General features: G+C 36.3%; 1 protein-coding gene across 9 annotated transcripts in view; it reads left to right on the forward strand.

Annotated features, from left to right (window-relative positions):
* DMD (dystrophin) overlaps positions 1-20,018 on the forward strand; it is a 2,362,639-nt gene that overhangs the window by 1,808,818 nt on the left and 533,803 nt on the right. For all 9 annotated transcript variants that reach the window (XM_070783459.1, XM_070783466.1, XM_070783462.1 and 6 more), the window contains one exon: positions 14,335-14,524. In XM_070783459.1, the coding sequence (XP_070639560.1) occupies positions 14,335-14,524 (190 nt within the window). The remainder of the gene's footprint in view (positions 1-14,334; positions 14,525-20,018) is intronic.

The following is a 20,018-nucleotide window of genomic DNA, read 5'->3' on the forward strand; positions in this document are numbered from 1 at the left end:
CCACATCAAAAGGTATCATAATTAGGAAAATAAAATACACAAAAGCCTCCTCAATTATTTTATCCTAGAAATAGAGAAATGATTTTGAGCCAGATACATAGAATAATACTCATGTCACACTAACAGTGTTCTCTAGTTAGCATCTTATTGTAAATTCATTCCTTAGGACTTTGATATCTGGAACTTTTCATTTTCAAATGATAGGTACCTATCTACTAATTGCAAATTATTTTAATATATCTTTTACATAAAAGATTGTCCCTTTTGAAAGCTCATTTGGAAAATAATTTGGGGTGAGAGACATAATTTTTTAAAAATATTAACAATGTGTTTTGATGCCCCCATTTGTAGTTCAAACTCTGACTCTGTTAAACTTTGTGTAGCTTTTTAAAAAAATAATAACAAAATATCTATACTTTTTCATTCCTGTGAAAACAGGTTTCCCAGAGTTAGTGAACTTAAAATAGCTATTGTACAAGTTAGAAAGTTGATTTGTTCTTTCTGTCATGTTCATTGCTTTTTCAACACAGCAAAATTGTAAATGTAAACTTCTCCCCTAGAAGATGAGCTGGGCTGCAATTTTCAGCTAATTGGGAGAAGCAGCCCTGAGTTGAGCACTGTCAGGCTGATTTGAGTCTTAAGATATGATGATGATTATTGTGTCAAATGTAATCAAGAACCTGGGCTCTGAACTAACTGAAGGCCTGGCTGTTTTTAATTCAGGTCCGTATATGAAGTAGACCTCTGGTTCACTGGTAGTCACAGCTGCCTGTAAAAGCAAGCAATTTTAAAAATACAATTCTGTTCTCTGTGGAGCTGTTAGGATCAGGGATTGGATACACAGAGGGCAAATATTCTCATTCTGTCCCTTAAAAATTCTATTTATTTTCAGTATAATATTCTCATCTTGAAATTTCCCAGTAGCTCCGTATCCGTGGTTTTCAACCTTCTCAGGTCCAATGCCAACCCCTTCCTTTCTTATAACAAATACTTTGTAACACCTTCTTTATAGTCATAAACTAAAATTTATAGATAATATATCCTACCTGTAGATACTTTAAAAAATGATGTTTTAACTTTTTAATTTTTAAGAGAAATATGAGCCATTTATAATAAAATAATGTGTATTTCAGTATGGAGCAATTCAGTCAGGATCACGCTAGAGCACAAGTGAAGGTTCTAGTTGACTACACTGTGAATGCAATATCAACCATTATGGAGTGACAGGTGTGTTGTATATGGACTCAAATACTGTGAGTGGCATTGGCCATCCATAGTGTAATTTTCCAAAATGCTAAACAACTTCTAACAAAATCTGTAACAGCACTAGGTAAAATTTTCCTTGGGCTTTCATAACAGTTGGGCTTCCCTAGTAGCTCAGCTGCTAAAGAATTTGCCTGCAATGCAGGCAACCCCAGTTCGATTCCTGGGTTGGGAAGATCCTCTGGAGAAGGGATAGGCTACCCACTCCAGTATTCTTGGGCTTCCCTGGTGACTCAGCTGGTAAAGAATCCACCTGCAATGTGGGAGACCTGGGTTTGATCCCTGGGTTGGGAAGATCCCCTGTAGAAGAAAACGGCTACACACTCCAGTATTCTGGCCTGGAGAATTCCATGGATTGTATAGTCCGTAGGGTCACAAAGAGTTGGACATGACTGAGTGACTTTCACTGTCACTCAGTTCCTTTTCTGAAAATTCCAGTGTCTATTACAATCTTGACAAAAGTACTTTATATGTGTATGTTGCTGCTGCTGCTGCTGCTAAGTCACTTCAGTCGTGTCCGACTCTGTGTGACCCCATGGACGGCAGCCCACCAGGCTCTGCCATCCCTGGGATTCTCCAGGCAAGAACACTAAAGTGGGCTGCCATTTCCTTCTCCAGTGCATGAAAGTGAAAAGTGAAAGTGAAGTTGCTTAGTCGTGTCCAACTCTTAGCGACCCCATGGACTGCAGCCTACCAGGCTCCTCCATCCATTGGATTTGCCAGGCAAGAGTACTGGAGTGGGGTGCCATCGCCTTCTCGCATATGTATGTAAAATTGAGTTAAGTTTTAGGTTCAGGTGTTCACAGGGTCTTGTCCTACATGAGTGTCTAGACGGACATTCAAAAGGGTAACTTGCCTGGTGGTCCAGTGATTAAGACTCTGCACTTCCAATGCAGGGGGTGTGGGTTTGATCCCTGGTGGTGGAACTAAGATCCTACATGCTGTGGGGTGCATCCAAAAGGAAATAGAAAAGTATTGTGGGACTTGGGACAGTGTTTTGTTCGTGGAGTCTACCATCTGTAGCCCCTCCCCATGGAATGCCAGTAGCACTCTTCAAGCACTCTGTTAATCAAAACTGTCCCTCAGTTTCCAGAAAGCCTCTGTTGTGTTGTCTGTAAAATTTGGTTAAATATTTTTTCATGATGAGAACTGATGTATTGATTAATGAAATAACAATATTCTCTGAGAACCTAACCTCTTTCTTCGTGATCCAGTTGCAATGTATGACTAATGAAATCAGCAAACATTTAAGATCTGCTTGAGTCTGAGTGAACTCCAGGAGTTGGTGATGTACAGGGAGGCCTGGCGTGCTGCGATTCATGGGGTCGCAAAGAGTCAGACACGAGTGACTGAACTGAACTGAACTGAACTGATTGTCTAGAAAAGTCTTTAAATATTCTGTGACTATCATTGCAGTTAGAAAAGCCTTTAAATATTCTGTGACTATCATTGCAGTTAAAATCTATTTCCACCATCTTTAGTAAATGCCCTGGTCTCTACAAAAGGGTGATGATGACATTCCTCTCGGAGCTATGTTAATTACCTTCTAAGTAGATGTTGACTAATGCAGTTGAATTCTGTGTTAAAATCACAGAAGATATTACTGTAGCTACCATGATGAATGCTTCTTAGATGGAGGCTGTGAGAGAAATATGAACCCATTTCTTGAAGAGACTAATCAGATAATTTAGTAAAACAAATACATACACAATCAGTTAAAAAAAAAAACTATATTACCTATATGTTTGAGGCAAAACATTTTTTTGCATTGAAGAATTTTCTTCAATGGGTAAGCAAAATGCAGCCATCTATTTGAATTTCATCAGGGCATTTGACAGGTTCTCTCATTATATTCCTATGACTAAATTGGAGAAATACTGGTTAGATGCAAGGCAAATTGGATGGTTTAGCAACCATTTCATGCTTTTACACAAAGAATGTACATTAATGGGTCAGTATCCAGAGTTCTCTGGTGGTCCAGTGGTTAGGACTTGGCACTTTCACTTCTGGGGGCCTGGGTTCGATCCCTGGTCTGGAATTAAGATTTTAAAAAAAGAAAAGGAAAAAAAAAATGATTACTGTTAAGCAGCAAGGGAAGGTCTCTGGTGCTGTGCTGTACTGTTCTATTCTCATCCCTGACAAATGTTTTTTTAAACGTAGATGAACTCTTCCTTTGATTGAGTAATTAATTAGTTGGCCACGCCATACAGTTTGCAGGATCTTAGTTCCTCAACCAGGGATTGAACCCAGGCCCAAAGCAGTGAAAGCATGGAATCCTAAGCACTGGACAGCCAGGGAATTCCCATGCTGGATGTTTTTGTTAGAACCTGAATGGAGCTACAGAGAGGGCATCCGTTCAAATCTATGAATAATGCAAAACAGGGAAGGGAGGAGTATGTTTGCTGACAGAGCCAAGTGGGTGCTTGGACAGGATGACTTTTTAGTCCCTTTCAGTACATGTTATCTCTAGATCAGGCTCAAACTTATAGGATATTAGAAAATTTGCCAAAGCAATGGATTTATTTTGACAGAAGTTATTGTTTGCTTTGCCCTCTGTTTTTGCAATGCACTTAAAAATATATTGGATTAACATTCCTTGCAGGAGTACATTTTTTTTTTCAAAAAATAAATTGTTTTCATGTAAGAGTAGCAGAAATTCAGTCATTGACAATCCAATGTGACATGTCGCCCAGTGAAATAGCCTACCATTTCACTTTCACTGCTAATTAAAAAATTGATTAAAGGTATAAGCTCCAAAGATTTAATATCCATGCTTCTACAAAGGGAAACATAATTTTGGTCACAGGATTGCTTATTCTTATTTTTAAACATATTAGTTATAACTGAGTGATAGTCTGTTATACAATCAATTCTACTATAACAAGAGCTATCCACAAGTTATTCTGAGGTTCAACTGAAATAGTATAGGTGAAAGTAATGTATAAATTTTAAAATTCTATGCAAATATAAACTATTATTCAATAAATTCACATCAAGAAATAATTACTATTTATAAGTATTTTGAAAACAAGTAATTGAGACATTCTCACTTTTAGAAGCTATGCCTGGTTCATAGTAGGCTCATTGACTTTAATTTGGTTTATTGAGTGTCTGTTAAATACTAGGAACTGTGGGACGAAGCCTTGTGTCAAGGGATTAACAAAAAGTTGATATTGATGGATGATGATGATAAAGATATAAAGACATTTGGTAAGCGATATAATCATAAATAAGAGGATTCTTAAAAGCATGTGCAGCTCTCAGAGTGATTCCTTTAGTGTTATAGTTTTAATTGAAAAAATAAATCATTAATGTTTTACTATTCTTCATAAATTTGAATTGATCTTATAGAAGGCCATCAATATATTCTAAATTATTTAGTTCTTTTAAATGTAGTTTCTCCCCATAATAATTAATAGTGGGAAAGTAGGAAACTTTAAATCTTTATTTTGATCATCCATTTTAATTAGCTCAAGTTATTTGTAATCCTACAAGTCTTATAAAGCATATCTGAGTCATTAAAAGGATTCAAAATGAAAAGAGCAAGGGCAATTCTTTTAGAATCTACCAAGACAGAGTCACTTTGAGAGATTAATTCATTTCTCAACCGGTCTTATTAAAATATATTTATTTTACCATAAAATTTCTAGGAAAGAACGTGTGAAGTGTTTGGTGTTCTTGTTAGATATTTCTAGTGTAAAACATTTCTCAAAGATACAGATTTCTGGATAATTTCTGTATAATTAGCAAACATTTACTAAGTTACCATTATAAGAAGGTCACAAGTGTATGTATTAAATGCTTTTTTATTTCATAAGAATAAAAATATTACTGCCTACAATCCCCTCTTTTAAAATGTTAAAATCCTCAAACCTACTTCAAATCCAACATGCAGTATTCATTTTAATAATTTTCTTAGATGGCAACTGATGATGGTAAGCAAAGGAATAATCTTTTTTTTGTTCTACACACAAATATACACCATAATCTGAATTCTTATAATAATCACAGAAAGCAAGGAGCTTTTGACACTAGTACTAGGGAAGGACTGATGCTGAGGCTGAAACTCCAATACTTTGGCCACCTGATGCGAAGAACTGACTCCTTGGAAAAGACCCTGGTGCTGGGAAATATTGAAGGTAGGAGAAGAAGGGGACAACAGAGGATGAGATGGTTGGATGGCATCACCGACTCAATAGACATAAGTTTGAGTAGTCTCCAGGAGTTGGTGATGGACAGGGAAGCCTGGCATGCTACAGTCCATGGGGTCACAAAGAGTCGGACACAACTAAGCGACTGAACTGAACTGAATATCCTTTATATTTACTTCACAAGGAGATTGGCAAATGTACCTTGAAATGTAAAGTCAGAGCAGACTAGATTAGATGTTTCACGTTTTGCCACTTACTTTGGTAACTTGCCCAGCCTCTCAGAAAATCATGTTTCTCATCTATAAAATGTTGCTGATAATAACAACCTGCCCCATTAACCTCATCAAGTTGTTTAACAAATCAAAAAGAAGATATATGTGGAAAAGCTTGAAAACTAAAGAGCATTGTTTTAGTGCAAAATACTATGGCAATAAATGTTGAATTTAAAAGGCTCTCAAAAGTGCATTATTAACCACAAAAGAGTGCTGAGTGAGGAACTAGGTAATGATAGTCACAAATATTTAGAGACCAGAACTTGAAGTTCATATCAGGAATTATGAAAATCATTCATATTTCTGAATTCCATTGAGAAACCTCTACTGTAAGTTCATATAATCAGCTGATGATATGTTTTTAACCCCTTCTTTCCTTTTAAAGGGAATCTGCTATATGTTTGCCTTTTGATGGTAGAAAACTGAACCAACTTGCCTTGCTGTCTTCTGAATGTTATATAACAACATCTCCTGTTCTCTTTTTCTCTAAGATATTGAGGATGTGAATGTATATTTGTTTGACTGCAGTCTAATGAGACTTCAAAGAGATGATCTTTTAAATTGGTTTCTATCCTAGTTTTCATATATCCTTTTAGAAGAGAAGAAAGCTACTCAATCTAGCTTATCAAAACAGGAAAATACATCTTTTAAAGAGATTAACATTACAAGTGACCAACATCGACTTAAAGATTCATATTATACAAATCATAGAGAATTTATTAAGAGTAGAAATTGTATCCAGTTGTAAACTCAACCCTAATCTAAGTTTATATTCTTCTGGATGGCAGTATCAATGTACATTTTTTCTAAATGTCTTTTACAGTGCTATAATTAAACTTCTCCAAAATAGTACCTTAAGGTATTGTATCAGTAAAAAATATATATAAAATACAGATCTTAGACTAAGGAATGTTAATCTCTTTGTTAATATTCCAAGGTAGGAAATATATATATATATATATATATATATATATGTATCTTGAATACTTGTTTTTAATATTTTGTATATTTTTATCAGCTTTTCTCAATGATAAATGTCTGAAACACAAGTCAAATGAAGTGAATAATGCCAAGAACAGAACAAAGTACATTTTTACTGCTGTCTCCTAATTTCTTTTGAGAAATATCCCAATACTTTTGGAAAAAAGTATGTAATTATGCTTTTTACCTAATGATATATTGTGCAAATCTCAATTTTTGAAATGCCCATAGAGTGAAAAAATAAAAGAGTTGGAATGTGTATTTTAAAATTTCTTACATGATTAATAATACCTATATTCTCTTTCCATCCAAATATAAAGTCCAGGTGATTTTTTTTTCACTAGAATGTCTGTATCTTTGAAGAAAATAGCTAGCTTCAAAGCTATGGTTTATCTTTAGAGAACTAATCTATTTTCCATGCAAGTATGTTGCTTCTGCACATGTTAAAAAGTCATCCTGTGTTGTCTGGGGTGACAAAAAGATGGGAATGAGTTTTCTGAGAAGTAATCAGCAATACTTTGGGAACATTTAGGTCATAGTTTCCAATTAACTCTGAAGAGTTTGAGTAATTTAGTACCAAACCTCAGGAGAGAGGGGATAAAAACCTCTTTGATGCATTTGTCGGTGAATGGCAAACCAGCAAATTTGCATTAGAAATGGATTTTTTTGTTTGTTTTGAAACAGAGACCAGCTAGATCTTTCTACTGTAGTTGGAGTGAGGGAATATCTTTCCCTCTCAGTAGGTTTCTATGTGTTGCAGTGATGGCTCTTATGGTAAAATAACAAAGAGATGAATTTTTGCTCCAAAACGAAGGCCAGGATTCAGTAGCATAAACTTTCTGGCACTTTCCTTTCTTTTACGACTGCAGTGAGTATATCAGAGAGGAGTGGACACTAATATCCATTTTCAGAGTTAGAAAACTGTCTTTTTCAGGATTCAATACTTGAACTATAATCCTAATTCCACCACTTCCTTGGGTTCAACTTTGGGAAAGTCATTTTGGCTCTCTCAGAATCAGTCTTCCCAACAGCAAAATGAAACTTGCAATAACCTATGAGATATCTAAAAGGTTTCTGATTGTTATGAAAATTAATTCAATTAGGCAGACTTTTGTTGAACATCCATCACTGTATTTTGAGATAAAGCCCAGCAATGATCCCCACTTCCTTTGATAAGAAAAGGGAAAAAAAAATGTGTTGAAAAAAGATAGATTTATCACTTGTTAAGGAAATTGACACAGAAGTTCATGAATACAGTGTGATGCATATTATATTCAAGCTACTGTTAGGGAATCCAGATGAACTACAACCTGAATCATATTGTCAGTTCAGTTCAGTCACTCAGTCATGTCTGACTCTTTGTGACCCCATGGACTGCAGCACACCAGGCTTCCCTATCCATCACCAACTCCCAGAGCTTGCTCAAACTCATGTCCCAAACTCATGTCATGAATCATATTGTAACTATAGATAAATGTCTAAATATCGGTCTCCTCCACCAGACTTGAATGTGTTCAATGTCAAAGTCCATGTCCATGTCTCACTGACTTTAGTGTTACCAGCACCACGCATGAATCCTGGCACATAATACATGTAGACGAGGTGCATGCATCACCTAATGCATGAGTTGTTGGTAGGCATGTGGAAATAAGAATGAGATTCAGGTTTAAAGATAACCTGTATGGAAGTTGAACTCAGTGGGAAAGAGTGAAACATCCAACTGAAAGCAAATGAAGAAACCAAACATACTGTAGGTAGAAAAAAAAATGGGAGGTTAATTTATGAAATGGTGAGAGAATAAATCTGAACATACTTTTAAAATTTTTGAAGAGTTCTGTAGATAACAGATTTTAAATTTATTTTCTGTGCTAGCTTAGAGCCTTCATCTCATACTCTGTGTCAATAGTTACATTAAAAGGACAGAATATTTTTCTTACCTTAGAGTTCAGTAACAGAGGAAAAAAGAGAAACATTCTCTCAGTTGCCAGAACCCTTCTGGGTCATCTATCTAAGGAGATATTTTCCAAAGACACATAAAGCCATAGTCTTAGAATTGTTGCTAGAGATGGAACTAGTAGGATACTGGTCCAAGCATTATTGAAGGATTTTGCTTAGATTCATGCTTTTCATTAGTGCACATTGCCAATAGAATTGCTGGAGATTAAAAGGAATGCTTCCTACAAACTGCTGTATAGCCATAGGTAATAAAATTCTAGCTGCCCCATGAAAATACAATGCAGACTTATTTTTTAAACAAAAGCAAAATTAATTCATTGGCTAGCAAACCAGTATAATCTGTTATGATTACAGAGAATTTGAACTTCAGGTTAACTCTGGTTCTATGAGCAGTATTTGGCCTAAAGTCCAAGTGCTTGCTGCTAAGGTACTCATTTTCTCTGATCTATATCTAACAAACAAAAAAGAACAACAACAACAAAAAAAACCCCACATCATCCTGTAATACTTTCCCTAAAACTATCATAGGAAATGATAGTTGTTAAAGTGCAAATAAACCGGGAAGGAAAGATCGAGAGTGTTTTATTTGGTTACTTCCTGATGATACCAGGGCACGGATGAAAATGTTACTTAGCAGAAGACCAAGTAGTGTGAATTTCCCGTTGGTTACACTTTCAGAAACATCTGGGAAAAATATCAGATTGAGCCTTTTTCCCCCCCCAAATATTCAATGTGTTTGTTTCTGTTTGGTTATATATAATGTGTGTGTATATGTATTTGTGTGTGTATAATCATTTAATACGTGCAGTGATGAACTGTCATCCCTGCTGCTGCTGCTGCTAAGTCGCTTCAGTCGTGTCCAACTCTGTGCGACCCCATAGACGGCAGCCCACCAGGCTCCCCCGTCCCTGGGATTCTCCAGGCAAGAACACTGGAGTGGGTTGCCATTTCCTTCTCCAATGTATGAAAGTGAAAAGTGAAAGTGAAGTCGCTCAGTCATATCTGACTCTTAGCGACCCCATGGACTGCAGCCCACCAGGCTCCTCCGTCCATGGGATTTTCCAGGCAAGAGTACTGGAGTGGGGTGCCATTGCCTTCTCCCTGCATGTATCTAATCATGGAATATTGTCCATACATTAATTAAGCTCTTCAGCCTTACCTTGGAAAGTCATAGGCTTCCCTTTTTTCTTTTGCTTTTTATGTATTAGGTTGACCCATAACAAATTAGTGATTTACAACTTAGGTAAAAATCTGGAGTCTTAGAGATTTATTCAGAGATACCATGGTGTGGGTGTGTGTGTAAGTGTGTGTGTGTGTGTGTGTGTGTGTGTGTGTGTGTGAAGGATGAGGGTATACTCTGATTGCCTCATTGATAATCAGTTCTTAAAAAGAAAATGGAGATGCTGAGACATGCCTTCTGTGATTTTTCCACTTTATGCAGATTTGTGCACGTGGGGGGTTGTACTAAGCTTTATAGCTCCAACACTTTGTCCTTTCAGTAGATTCTTGCTTCTTAACTGGTGATAATGCCTTATCTACAGATCTCCTTAAAGGACAACCAAAGGTATAATAGCTCTTCAGGCTCAATTGCTGAGTATGAGAATCCTTCATCCTGTCTCCTTTTGTGACCACAATCTGTGCAAGTGGTTGTATATTTCTCCACATACATTTTTTAACAAGTATATTTTTCAAAGTTTTATTTAGTATGACAATTCAGCAGGTCAAGTTCCCCAGAAGTCAGATTCTGAGAAAGTGATTAATGTGTAGGGATTTCTTTATTTTTTGGTAGAGTGCTCTCAGGATGAATACCTGGGAGAGAAGAAAGGGAAAGAACCAGGATAGGACAGAAGGAGAAGCTGGGCTTCAATTCATTTGTAACCTCAACATCGATCAATCCTCCTCCCCTCCCGAATTGTCCAAAGCTGCAGCAAGGGGGTTAGACTTTTACAAAAAGTCCACACATTAACCAGTCATTGGAGGCAACCTGCCTGCATCCAGCAGCTTTCCCAGGAGTTAAAGCAAAACACATTGCTGCTTAGTCACTCAGTCACGTCGGACTCTTTGTGACCCCATGGACTGCAGCAGGCCAGGCCTCCCTGTCCCTCACTGTCTCCCAGCTGTTTCACAAGTTCATGTCCATTGAATCAGTGATGCTATCCAACCATCTCATCCACTGCTTCCCTCTTCTCCTTTTGCCTTCAGTCTTTCCATACTGTTCATGGGGTTCTCGCAGCAAAATTACTGGAATGGTCTGCCATTCCCTCCTCCCCTGGACCACATTTTGTCAGAACTCTTCACTATGACCTGTCTGTCTCAGGTGACCCTGCATGGCATGGCTCATAGCTTCAGTGAGTTATGCAAGCAAAACATACTTCAGTCCTGAAATAGGGGTCTGGACATCCCAGCACAGCATCCACTACACCAGTAGTTCTCAAAGTTTGGTCTCTCCAGCGTCAGTGATGCTCAAACTTGAGCATATATCAGAATTGCCTGGAAGACTTATTAAAATACAGCTCGCTGGACTCCACACAGAATTTCTGATACAGCAGGTCTAGGGTGGGGCTTGAGAATTGACATTTCTAATAAGTTCTCAGATGGCATTGATACTGTTGGGCTATGGAACATTCTTTGAGAACCACTGTACCACACTGCCTATATTTACCTATGGAGAATGGTGTCCTTATGAACAGAAATAAAACTTTTTGAAGTCAGCATCCCATTCCATATACCATCAAATTCTCAGCTATTTTTGTGCATTCTATACCTGGACTTGCTGATAATTAAAATTTGTCATATAAAAAAGTACTTAACTGATGCAGTAAATTATATTTGTAAAGCATTATTACTATTTTATGATAATTTGGTCATTGTTACTTTTAAAGTTCATGCCAAATTTTCTCCAGGGTCCATAATTTGATAACCTGGATATTATCATTAAAAATAATAATCTATGTTCGAGGTCTTTAGTTTTGTTCTAGGTAATTTTTTTATTACTTTATGATTCTCATTGCTACATTTTTTGTTTATCATAGAAGTTACTTAAAGGCATGCGATTATAGAAAATTTTAAAGTATGGTATATATTCAGAACTATTTTGAATGCACAAATATGGAATACAAGTAACTTTGACTCATCTAGTCTAGACGTAGCACAATTAAAATTTAAGAATTCAGTGTACATAGATGGATCTCAGGAAAAAGGATGCAGCCTTAAATCTCCCACACAAGCCAGAGATAACAGTCTCACCTCTGATTGAAGAGATTTTCTGCCATTGCTGCCACTGAATTTTGTCTAACGTATTTCCAAATTGGAAAATATTCAACCCGATGTTGTCAATATTTCAGGCCACAAGGGTGTTGTTTAGGAAAACGGTGCCTTACTGTCCTGAAAGAGTTACTGCTCTTCCCTAAGGGCCTAATTTACAAAGCAGCGACCTTGGTGGTAGGATTGGGCTGGAAATCTCATTGTCTCAGTAGAACACTTTCATCTGATTTATGTGCATCACATTTTCCAAATAACTCGTAGAAAGTTATTTACTAGTTACTTTCTCTGGAAGCCAAGGGTAAGTGGTGTTTCTCTTTAAGGTTAGAGAAGCTGGGATGCATCAAGCACAGCTCATCATGATGATGAAGCTGATAATAAAATGCACAGTATCTAATTCTCTGCCATGAGGGAGTTTCACATTGCCCCTTTTATTTTGTGCGACTTTGGAATATGTTAGAAAATACATCAGTGTCTAACCCTGCGTTTGTCTCCTGCAATGTGACAGCTTATTTCTATGCCAAATTTGGAGCTGGAGGTGGAGTAAATCTTAGTGATTTCTAGAGTACAAGCCAACCTAAAATATTAGCTAGCACTGGCTGAAATTGCCCCGTTTGTTGGTCAGAAATGGTCAAATGTTAGCAATTACACAGGCTTCAACCTGTATGTTGTATGTTTCACACCAGATTATAACATTACGTTTCTCAGTTTTGTCACAGCGGTTCTGAATTTTTAAATCATCCTAAATAAATAATAAAAGATACTTTGCTCTTTCTCCCTGCATTGATAGTTTGCCTGAAAACTAAATAAGCAAGGAACTAGCAGTTCAGGCTAGCCATCGAACTTCATGAGGTTTAACTGATTTGCCCAATCAGAGCACCGGGCTACCTTTCAATTGTGCGGTATTCAAGTTTATTTAGGAGTTGATAAATAGCTTAGTGCAATGCTTCCTTTTTTCCAGTTGCTGCACCCTCATAAACCTATTCTCCCCTCCACCAGTTAATGCAGACAGAAGATTTTTATCCAGTATGAGCACCAAAACTACACTGTGGAAGACTGTATGCTCAGCAAAAACCTCACCCATGATGAATAAACAGCTCTTCCGGGGGCTTTGCTGCCGCTGGCTCGGCAGGAGTTGTTTATTGCCTGGTTTGCACATCCCATGATAAAGTTGCTGCTGAAATAAATTGCAGTTTTGCATAATTATTGACAATCACATCTTAACAAGCAGTGTGTATCATATTCAAGTGTTCAGTTTTTTTTTAAATCCATTTTTAGCTTATGTTGAATCCCAGAAAGCGTTTGTGTAGTAATAGAAGGCAAATACGACATTTAAATAGAGTACTAATTTCCTTATTGCAGAAAAAATTTACCTGAATCTTTTTAGATGGGGCTGTTATTGCCTCAGGCAATTTTCCTTCCCAAGTTACTATTATGTAGATGTTTGCTGAGGGCATACGTATGTGTATCCACAATACATGCATTATATATATTGTCAGAAAATATGAATAGCTCTTTTGTGGATTTTTGTGTCACTAGGGAATTTGATTCATTCCTTCTATAAGATTAGAGCAATGAGAATGGAATGTGGGCATAGGGAATCCACATTTTTGAGCAACTATAATATGTGACTCATAATGTGTGAGGCACTCAGCTTCACACACACTGTTGTATTTTCAGTCTCATCAATACAACAATATGCATTGCAGATGAGAAATCAGAGAGGTTAAGTAACTTGTATCACACTCGGCGGAGGACACTGCGATTTGAACCCAATGTGTCTGGATTTTAAGCTCTACTTTTTCCATTACCCATAAAATTTTTCTTTTGGAAAATATTCTTAGTTGTATGACCATCAGGTAATGCAAAAGGAAGCTAATACAATAGTTAGAACTATTAGAACACACTGATGTTATGCAGATTACATGTTGCACAATGTTTGCTATGAAATATGTAGTTTTTCTACTTCTTAATCTTTTTGTTCCCTTTTATTCTCCAGTCCCCTTCTCCTTCTTCCTCCAGTGTTCAACTTTCCATTGTAGGTTTGCATTTCTCCTGGCCTATTTAATCATGGTTCCCTGCCTCAGGTAACATTAAAGATAAGCATGGTAGATTTTAGGGTTTTACCTATAGAGATTAGTTTCAACTTTTGCCACATATTAAAATAACCTTTCAAAATTGACCAGCCAAAATGTTTTTTAAAACAAAGAATTTTTTGGAAAATGAACTTTCAAAAGTCTATAAGTCCAAATACATACACACACACACACACACACACACACACATGCTATTCTAGTGGTTGATGTTTTCAAGTGGAGTTTTAGCAGCAACTCACATTTGTTGCAATGTTATGATTTAGTCCCTTTGATTTTGCTCTTTTTGTGGGATTCACTGGCTGCACCATTCTGATATTTGAGGATAATTGCATCTGGACATTTGTTCCTTTGCAGAGTGAGTGAGCGAGAGACTGCTCTGGAAGAAACTCATAGATTACTGCAACAGTTCCCCCTGGACTTGGAGAAGTTTCTTGCCTGGCTTACAGAAGCTGAAACAACTGCCAACGTCCTGCAGGATGCCACCCATAAGGAAAGGCTTCTAGAAGACTCCAAGGGAGTAAGAGAGCTGATGAAACAATGGCAGGTAAGTCAAGTGTTTCTACTTTTATAACTTGTGAATTGAACCAAAGAATCCTCAGCATTTGTCCTTGTAGTTGATATGCTGTGGACAAAAGTAGTGGTTTATGTGGCCTTATATATTTAGGCTTTTGGGCTAGAAGAAGAAAGAGGGAGAAGCAAAAAATCATTTCTTATTTCATTTAACACCCCAGTCTTCTAAATAGTATGTGGTTTTGACCAGGAAGAATTTGCGCATGAAAGCTGGAGCTTTGATAAGAAGAAACTTTGCTCAGAGAAAAGGAATTAGGGGTTGGTTTATTAAATTTGAAAAAGTTGCCATTTTTGAGTGTTTATTTAATATTTTACAGGAAAAGCATCTGTATGAATTGTCTGTTTTATTTAGCGTTGCTAACTGAATCAGTTTCCCTTCATTACTTTCCAATACATTTTGAAATGTTAATCTGGCCTTTTGTGGGTTTCCTCCTAACATAATCTGTGAAAATAAAAATGAGATGGCTAACTTGGTCATGGTTAATGATCACACAATTTTCAGACAATTGTTTTTCCTAGAAACAAAAATTATTGCTATAAAATTTCATATGCATAAACAGCAAAAACAGAAGTTTCAGGTTGTTTTATGTACTTGAAATCTTGGTGTGAATCATATTCTATAGTTCAGGAAGGCTCCTGATATTTAAATACTTTGGGGACATGATAGAGTTTTCCTGACCTATATTGGAGTTTTGTTATGTAGAGTCAAATTTTCTGACTTGAAATAAGAACTTTACTAGTACCACAAAGAAACTTTGGAGTGTTCAAATAATATGATCCATTTTTAGGCCTAACTTCAGTTTTTTAATATTTTAAAATTATGGCAAAAAAGTGATAGTGTATTCCAGGTTGAAAAAGAATTCCAAAATCAAATCATAGTAAGAAAAGTTTCTTCTCCTCCCTCTCCTTGTTGTTCTCCTTCTTTTCTTCTGTTTTGATACGAGATCTGATCTACTTTGTATATAGAGTAGATGACAGTGGCAATTTATAGCTTCTTGAATTCCTCATTCTTGCTGTATCATTCTCCTCAGACCCCACTTGCTCCTTCACAATGTGTGTTGAATTACTTTGATCATTTGGAGGTAGTTTGCATAGATAAAGCCAGGTATTGTTCTAAACAGGTATCTCCTATGGCTTGTGGGTGTAAATGCGGTGTAACGTTTGTTGTTTTTTTTTTGGTCACTCTTAGCTAAATGGTTAGAAAATATGTTGCTAACGTATTTGACTTATGATATTTCATTTAAAAATTTATCTTGGCTTGTAAATGCCCATAAAGCCACCCTAGAGTTTTAAATATGTGGATTCACATATTCCTATCAGCTATGGTAAATAACGAGTAAAACTTTAAGTGGATTTTTTTTAGCAGATTCTTTTCAAAATTAAAGATTGTTCCAGTGACTCAATTTTGTAATAGGGATTTAATAAAATATTTCTTAAATTCATGGACAAGTATTGTTGAAGACAAAACAAGAATACATCCATGTATCTCCTATACATTTTATATTTGTATCTATAGTACTTATACAACAAAAATTCATACTGAAACTTATCATGAGAAACTGCAAGATTCTGAATCAATAGGAAAAAATGGCAGTGTTTCCTAACTATGTTTATTATGAAAGCGTGGAGAATAAAGTGCATTTTGTGCTTAGATTTCTAATCTCTTCAAAAACAATTGGAAATTATGCTGAGGGAATTTTCTTAGCTTATTCTCTATTACTCATTAAAAAATCTATTTATTCTTAAAAACCATGTAAAATTCCCTTAGAGTTCCTGAAAACCTTAGACATACCATTTTTCTCTTAACTATAATAGGACTAAGATTCCAATGTTATTTTAAAACAGAGACCATTTTCTAATTCCCTCTCTATTAATATTGTGTCTTCTATAAATTCCACTTGCCTGAGGTTGAAACTACATTTTATGGATAGGAATGACATTTATAGCCAGCTCTGATTTTCAGTTAGATGGTTGAATAATGGCCTTTTGATGAAAGATTTGAAGATGTCATGGTAAAATCTCTAAACTACTGAAACTATTGATTACTGTTAACAGCACATTTCAGCTCATAGAATTGAATCAAGATACTGGGGTTTAAAAGCAACAGCTTGAAAATAAATAAAACTACATACCTTAGGAAATTACATGCAGTTTCAGTATTTCAGCTAAATGGAAGTGTTTGCTTTTTTTCCCCCTCTGAAGATTTTTTTTTTTTAATTTTGAACAAAAGGGATGTTCTATAATATGTGTGAAGGAATCAAGTGTAATGGTGTGCCTTTCACTTCATTTGCAGAAGCTGGTAGCATTATATTCTTTGCATGATTCATGCTATATAGCAAGAATAGTGCTTACATATTAAAAAAGAAATTCCAAATGCCTAGCCAGAACATCAGCTTTCCCAGCAGATCCCAATATATCTATCCAACCCAAAGCAGTGATGTTTTACTTTATACAAATGCTGCAGAATGGAGATAGGGGGTGAAGACCTTCACAAAATGAATTTTTCTCTATGGCTGTCAATCATTTTTTCTATATATGGCGACTCCAGCTCTTGCTAGACTGCCTATCACTGCTTATCACCCACTTCATAGGATGTTTAATTCTCCCAGCAATAATTATAATTCCTGGGTTTGATAAGCATATATGTATTATGAAACATATGCTTCCTGAATGGAATTAACCTGATTAATTCCACTCTGGAAGCCATTAAAGTTTTTTCCTTGTATGAGAAAAAATGATGTTATTTACGTTGCTTATTAAAAGCAAGGTCATATTTGTCCCCATACTTTAGGATGACAAGATCTTTTCTTATACAGTATTGGTATTTCTGACAGTGTAACTGACATCTTAAAGCCAATGTATTTTTACAGCATTCCATATAGAGGCTTGTGAAGTGACAGTTTGAAAAGTTTTAAATTGCAAATTTATTCTTAAAATGAAGAATTATATTCATAATTGTATCAGATTCTTCCTATGTCCAAAGCATTTCCTACTTTGGGCCTCAGAGAATTGGTAAAGATGGCCACACTTCTAAGTGCTAACATAAAACTATTGGTAACCAACTGAAAATGGGTAGACTCTGCATCTTTGCTAATATTTCACAAGAATTTCACCAATCTTAACTGATTCTCTAAGCACCCCTAAGAGATCATTGTAATAGCAGCTGGTAAAGAAGGTATGTGGGGATGGGTGTGCAGTGGGGAGAAATGGTCATAAAGGTAAGATAATTAGGGTCTTTTTCTCAGCAAGAGAGACTATGGAGCAATTAATATTTGAGATCCCCTCATCTGTGATCTTGGAGAATGCAATGGCACCCCACTTCAGTACTCTTGCCTGGAGAATCCCATGGATGGAGGAGCCTGGTGGGCTGCAGTCCATGGGATCACTAAGAGTCAGACACGACTGAGCAACTGCACTTTCAATTTTCACTTTCATGCATTGGAGAAGGAAATGGCAACCCACTCCAGTGTTCTTGCCTGGTGAATCCCAGGGACGGGGGAGCCTGGTGGGCTTCCGTCTACAGGGTTGCACAGAGTCGGACACGACTGAAGCGACTTAGCAGCAGCATCTGTGATCTGGTTCCTGTCTCAGGCCCTATACAAAACACTTCCAGAGAGAAAAGATTGATAAATTTTGAATTGTACATCAGAGTATACCCGGAAATTGATTAAGCTATCTTAAATTTCTAATACATTGTTGAAATTGAGGGAAAGTAGCTTCTTCAATGTTGCTCACACTATATTTTGGCCCACTGAATGCAACCTCAATAGCAAAATTAGTATCCTGAATAAATTAGATTGTCACATTTGTTGGTACATTTGAAAAGAGAGATAATCTGAGTATCCCTAATTCTTAGAAAAGAAAACACTTTGTATATATAGCAACCCTTTCTGTTGCTATAATTTGAATTGAGTTTTACATGTATTTTTTAACCTTTCTACTTTGGTGTCCAAAGATTATGAAAGTTTATTTTGATGTTTTTATTTTGCCTAGTGTTATCTGCCTGCCATTTTTGATAATATGCAAAACATATAAATGTATACATATATACATATGTATTAAATTTCCATAAAATGTTGATTAATTCATCAAATCTTTATTAAACACCATTAGATGTCTAGCATGGAGTTAGGACTAGCATTACAAATATAATTAGAGAGATGTTTTTCAAGCATAGTTCAAAGAACTAGGTTATATAATCAATTTAATGAGTATCAATTCACATTTTTTAACAAAGGAATAAAATTAGTAGAATAGAAAAATAACAAGAGTCTATCCCTCTTAAATAAGAGCCAGTATTATTTTGTGAAACTTCGGTTTCAACTATTTGTATATGCATGTGTATGTATTTGTGTACATACTGGACTAGTGTGTAGCACATATTCAGAAACCTCTGTATTGGAGTATGATTTCTGCCTTTGGGATGCTTACATTTCAGAGGTGAGGATAGTTACACTAAGATAAAATTCTGGTAGTGTGATGAGTGTTACAGTAGAGGGCTAGACAGGGTCTAATAAAAACAGAAGATGATTAAGTTAAGCTTGCCAGAGTCTCCAGGGAATTCACCTGGAACACTGTTTTTCAGTCTTGGAAGAGGTTTTTAAAATGCTAATTTCTGGGTTCTAGCCCTAGAAAGTCAAACTGCATTGATCACAGCATGTCCAGTCCATGCTTCTCCTGTCCAGCCAAGGTTGAGAACTTCTGTTTAGAGAAAGTTAGAAGAATGTGTCAAAAGTGAGCTAGATGCACAGAGTTAACAAGGGATTTCTGGCATAGGAAACAGCATATTGAAAGTCCTGGACAGTTGGGTAGTTTGAGAATCAAAAGGTACTTCTTTATGGCTGGGGTGGCTGGGGTATGATTATTCTAAGAAATGTGATTGGAAAGATCAGCTGAGGCTAAATCATGTAGAAAGGCAGCATGATAGAGTAGATAGAGTATGAGCCTTGTAGGTAGAAAGATCACTTATTTTACCACTTGTTGTCTAACCTCTAAGTCTCAATTATATCCTTCTGTACAAAGAAAACAATGCTTCACAGAATTTTGTGAGAAATAAATGATAGGATACATGTAAAATGCCCACCAGAGGGGCAGAGCGTTGCACTCAAATTGCTCGGTATGTTAGCTGTCTTTTCCCTCCTTGTTTCCACCTATGTTTAAGAGTTTGGACTATTTTTACTCTATGAGAATTCACAGCATATTTTTAAGCAAGGAAATGAAATAACCTGACTTATGCTTATGTTTTTGAAAGATTGCTCTGGTAGCTATAAGGAGAATGAACTGGAAGGATACAAGATCTGTCCAGGAATAAAAGTTAGAAAATTATTTCTGTAATATTCCAACCAATAAATGACCATTAAGATGTTGAGGCTAAACAAAGGAAACATATATGTGAGCTATTTGGAGGTAAAAGCTAACACTGTGATGCACTGGGTTGGCCAAACATGCAGGTTATTCTGTAACATCTT

Source organism: Bos indicus, chromosome X, assembly GCF_029378745.1.
Source record: "Bos indicus isolate NIAB-ARS_2022 breed Sahiwal x Tharparkar chromosome X, NIAB-ARS_B.indTharparkar_mat_pri_1.0, whole genome shotgun sequence".
NCBI classification, from domain to species: Eukaryota; Metazoa; Chordata; class Mammalia; order Artiodactyla; family Bovidae; genus Bos; species Bos indicus.